Below are 5,222 nucleotides of genomic sequence, written 5' to 3' on the forward strand. Positions count from 1 at the left end.
AAGGACAGAAGCACGCAAGACCTAATATTCACATTAAGACAAGTAAGTGAGAAGGTAATCAAGAAAAATAGAGAGATACATATGTGCTTCATTGACCTGGAAAAGGCGTTTGACAGAATCCGAAGAAAGGACGTTTGGAAGACACTAACAGAAAGGGGAGTCGACAGACACATAATAGAAGTAATAAAGGATATGTACAAAAATAATACAAATACAGTAAGAACCAATAACGAGGAATCCAGAGAATTTTCTACAAGTCAAGGCGTCAAACAGGGATGCGTGCTGAGTCCACTGCTATTCTCAGTGGTACTGGATGAAGCGATAAAGAAAGCCAAGAGAAGAATGAGAAAACTAACATTAGGATACTGGCAAATGAAACAGACTCAACTATCGGAGCTACTATTTGCAGACGACATGGTATTGATAGCAGAAAACAGAGAAGACTTACAGAACAATCTTGAAATCCTAGAAGAAGAACTATCAAACATAAATATGAAAATTAATACAGAGAAAACAAAAACAATGATAATTTCAAATACGAGGAAGACACACGCAATAGAATTAGACGGGAAACAACTAGAGCAAGTGGAATATTTTAAATACCTAGGAGTAATAATCGAATCAAATGGTAAACAAGACATGGAAATAAACGAGAGAATGGGACGAACAGGAAGCTTATTTAACACTATGAAAACAACATTTTTTGGGAAAAAAGGGATACCGGAAAAAGTAAAAATGGCAGTCGTTAAATCAGTAGTTAGACCAACAATCATGTATAGCAGCGAGACATGGACATTGACGGGGAGACAAAAATCCAGAGTCAATGCTATGGAAATGAGGTTCCTGAGGAAAATAGCAAACAGAAAGAGGACAGACAAAATACGAAACGAAACAATTAGACAAAACCTAAAACTAGAACCAATCAATGAAAAAATAGTAGAAGGACAACTTAGATGGTTCGGGCACGTGTGTAGAATGTCGAACGAGAGGCTAACAAAACGAGTGTTCGAAACGAGAGTGCAGGGGAAAAACAAAAGAGGGAGACCAAGAGTTATGTGGGTAGATGAAATCAGGAAAGAAGTCGAGAAGAAGGGATTGACATTGGAAAGTGCAAGAAACCTAGCGCAAGATCGGAAAGCATGGAGACTACAATGCCAAACTCAACTCCACCAGCCTTACACCTAAAGGTAGAAAGGCTTAGGACTAAGTAAGTAAGTAAGTTGATTAACACATTCGCTGTTGACTTTTTGCAAGAGTTGTTATCCAGGAGCTGCAAAAATATACAGCCTTAAAAATCTATAGGTCTATCCTAGTTCGGATTGATGCTCTTCTAGTAAAGTATCACTTTGACTCTGACCGGAGTCATGTGTAGTAAATGTGTTAATTTATCACTTATACTATTTCTCTGACTACAATGTAATTTCAGTTACAACTTTTTAACCCAAAGTGGTGTAGAAACTTGAAGTATATATTTGCTCTTGTCTTACTAAGGTGCATTGAATAATATATCAGAGACTTATATAAACAATTTATTGTATATTTTTTTATTTTAAAATATTTAATAATTAGCAATAAAAACTATTCTGTAACTTCCCAAGGTTTTTCTGGCCGATCTAGGTCCCAAGGCATACTTGCTTTATACTGTGGTTGTTCAGTTAAAGATATGCCCCCTTCTTCTAAAGCTTTTAAAAATAAAGCAATTTTATCATCAGGGCTATTAGGTTTTATGAAACAACTTATTTCTATTAATCCAGCTTGTAGACATCTCTGGGCTAAAACCTAAAAATATGAATCATAATAAATACTAATAGAGTCGAACTTGCTTATTAGATATACCAGTTATAGGAATATCCCGGACTAAGGAATAGAAATTTGAGGTCTCGAAACGTTTCTACTAGCCACCAATGATCAGTTGCTAGAATACCCCGGTTATATGAATACTTTTGCTTGGCACGAAGGCTATTCCAAAAAGCAGTTTTGGCTATACTTTTGAAAAAAAAAATGAACGCATAGCTATGCAAGAAGAAGAACCGAAGGAAAACTCAGCATATAACTAAAGTAAGAAACAAAGGAGATTCGCTAACTTACATTAATATTATTTAATCTGATCATGGATGAAGTCATAAAGAAAAGGATATAGAATGGGAGAAAAAGAAATACAGATGTTACATCAATGACACAATAATGATAGATAATGAAGATGGCCTGAAGAATATCTTCGAATAAAGAGTTGTGTAAAAACTGTGACTATCTATTGCTTTGCTAATTAAAAAATTCAAATACAAAAAATACATTACCCTTCCAAGATTTGTATAAGCACATGTGTCTATTGTCCTATAGAGTTGTTTTTTTATGGACCATTCAGATGTACTTGCTGAAATAATTTCACCATTTTGAAAATGCTGAATTGATGCTCTAATATATTTCCCGGAAACATTTATAAGCAACCTGAAAACACAATATGCATTATTATCATTTTATGATGTCCATTAGAATTATATTATGGACGGATTTAAATGAATACTTAAGCAATTAATGCAATTTCGTTTTTGTTTAGATAACTGTCATAGGAGAAAGACAAGCTTGATTTAAAATTCTTTCTTTAACATTTAATTTCTGTTGGATAAACCTAGTTTTGAATCAAACTAGTTCTAGATTCATGTAGAGTTTAACAAGCAGATTCAGAAAATATAAACAACTCAATTTCGACCATGGATAGAGAAAGCAAGTTTTGATTATACACTCTTCACACAATACAAAATAAGTAAGAATATTATTAACTTAATGTGATGTGCATGGTACTTTATTTGGGTGCCATCCGATTCGTCAACAAATCTACCTTATCGGTAAGAGTCAACAAGAAGTGCAGGGTAAGTTGAAGGAATTACAAAAAAAAATATGTATGTCTTTGTACTCACTTTATAATGCTCAAAAAATTACAGGATCTGGATTTCAATGCATTTTTTTATAATTTGGGTCAACCTAGTTTATTTGAACTCAAGAAATAAACAAGTAATAAAATTATATGTGCACTGTAGATACTAAATTATTTTAGAAAATTTATGCAAGAGTGTTCATCAAATTAGGTCTAATTGAATGGGATTATCTCAGATACCATAAAAGTCAAATATACTTAACCCTTTCAGGATGGTACCTATTTTTCCTTACAGTGCCACACAGACAGCAGTTTTTAGGCTGCACTGTGGAAGGATAAAAAATATATCTGTCAGATTAAAAAAATTATGGACTTGTTTAGGCCTGTGATCTGTGTGGCAGATTAGCAAGTAGTGATATATCTATAGTCCTTTTCATGAGCATTTTTCAGTGCGTAACAAATGATAGGAAAAAGGGTTAAGTCCATGATAATACACATTTATGACATTTATTCTAACATGACGTTTTAGTTAAATCTGACAGTTGTCACATTTTATTTTCAATTTGGAATAAAAACTAATCAAATGTGTTTCTTGCAATAAAATGGTATTTTCTTTGATTTGTATAGTCTTATAAATTATACAGATTATATTTGTAATACAGTAGAACCCCGCAAATCCGAACTAATTGGGGGGAGAGCCTGTTCGGATTCCGAAAAGTTCGGATTATCCGAAAGTTAGCCTTAACTAGTAGTTCAAAGCTTTCATTGTGATTTTGAGTAGCCAAACGTTCTCGCAAGAGTGTGGACAATATTTTTGGACTGAAGTTGACTACGAGAGAACCAAAGTAAGTTTGTGTTTAACCTTTATAAACCTATATATTAAAGTATAATATTTATTTTTAAGAAATTTTAAATGTCAAAGTCCTAGTAATCCTACATTGTCCAATTTTCTGGCTTTACTCTGTATAATAAACATGTTTTTAAGTTTTTGTCTTGAATTTTTAAATTTTTTTCACTTTCCGTTGGTTCGGATTTGCCGAAAGTTCGGATTCGCGGGGTTCGGATTTACGGGGTTCTACTGTATTATTATATAATTAAAAAATATATATTTTTTTTATTATGGCACCATCTAGCGACAACTAGAATAATCACCGAACTAGAATAATTACCAAAGTAATTACCGACCTGCCTTTTTTCTGTCATATACAATTTAATGCCTTAGAAAGAAATCGAAAAACTGTGACGCACTGAAAGATGATCATGAGAAAAAGAATACCATTCATCTACCTGTCAGTTTCATTTTAAGAGAGACTGGTATAGTATTTTTACTATAAAAGTGATATTACGTAGGTCAAAATTTTTGACGTAAGAGAACTGTCAAAACATTAGAATGTGACTTTTTAATATTGCCATGTTTATATAAAAAGTCACATTCTAATGTTTTGACAGTTCTCTTACGTCAAAAATTTTAACCTACGTAATATCACTTTTGTAGTAAAAATACTATAAGCATGGTGGCAGATATATTGGCTTGTAGTCAGTGTAGCAATATTTCTTCTGTCAGATATATTGGTCAGCAATCCTGAAAGGTTTAATAGGTATTTACTACACATACAACATACTGGAAACAAAGACCTGCAATGAAATTATGATATTGATGAATAAAACCTTAACAACTCGGCTGCGTTTAGAGATATTTATAAACTTATGTTGAGTGCATTACAAGGCATCTATGTCCAGTATATACCCCATTTGCCACCCTGCATTATAACAGTCGACGCAGCTAACCGTTAATGTAATACGAGGTCTATTTGTCTCGTAACTCAGCCAATGTGTTAAACATTTTTACTTACTTATGCCAATAACGTTTACCGGGGGCATCTAAATGGTATCCGTCTGGTTTGTAACCTATCCTTAATCGTTCCAAATTTCTAGGATTTCTGTTAGTCATAATTGGAGATATTTCATTTTTCGGTACAATTGTTGAGTATCTCATTTGTTGAACGTTGAATGACTTAAACGCATTTTGAAAAGATTTAAACATTTTTATAAATAAATACCAATTTTTTTCCTCTAAAAGTTAGGTTAGTGTTTTTAATAATTTGACATTGACATTCCAATTATTCTTCTGAATTCTTTGTCTTGTATATGTGAACAACAGCCATTTTTCCTTTATTTGGTTTTTTAATAATAATATTTGGGTATTTACGTGTATAACATTAAATTAAATTATTATTTTCCAAAGTGTTATTCCTAAAAATTCCTAAAAATAATACACCGACCACTTCCTTTGATCCTTTACAACACAGTATATTCGAAACTTAAAAATAACCTCAAATTAATATAT

General features: G+C 32.5%; 1 protein-coding gene across 1 annotated transcript; it reads right to left on the minus strand.

Moving 5' to 3' along the window:
- Positions 1–1,516: 1,516 nt before the first annotated feature.
- Positions 1,517–5,179, minus strand: LOC126880002 (39S ribosomal protein L18, mitochondrial). Its single transcript, XM_050643509.1, has 3 exons — positions 4,729–5,179; positions 2,298–2,448; positions 1,517–1,779 (listed from the first exon to the last, which is right to left on the minus strand). Exons 1-3 carry the CDS (start codon positions 4,917–4,919, stop codon positions 1,579–1,581), a joined length of 543 nt encoding a protein of 180 aa, XP_050499466.1. The 5' UTR covers positions 4,920–5,179; the 3' UTR covers positions 1,517–1,578.
- Positions 5,180–5,222: the final 43 nt, after the last annotated feature.

This window comes from Diabrotica virgifera, chromosome 2 (genome assembly GCF_917563875.1).
Source record: "Diabrotica virgifera virgifera chromosome 2, PGI_DIABVI_V3a".
In the NCBI taxonomy this organism is placed as follows: Eukaryota; Metazoa; Arthropoda; class Insecta; order Coleoptera; family Chrysomelidae; genus Diabrotica; species Diabrotica virgifera.

What these genes read in the sequence shown, in the direction of transcription:
- LOC126880002 (XM_050643509.1), bottom strand. Translation starts at nt 4,919, where the DNA reads ATGTTTAAATCTTTTCAAAATGCGTTTAAGTCATTCAACGTTCAACAA. An exon ending in GGTAAACGTTATTGGCATAA is followed by an intron (nt 2,449 to 4,728) that starts GTAAGTAAAAAT and finishes TTGTGTTTTCAG; the next exon opens with GTTGCTTATAAATGTTTCCG. An exon ending in CTTATACAAATCTTGGAAGG is followed by an intron (nt 1,780 to 2,297) that starts GTAATGTATTTT and finishes TCATATTTTTAG; the next exon opens with GTTTTAGCCCAGAGATGTCT.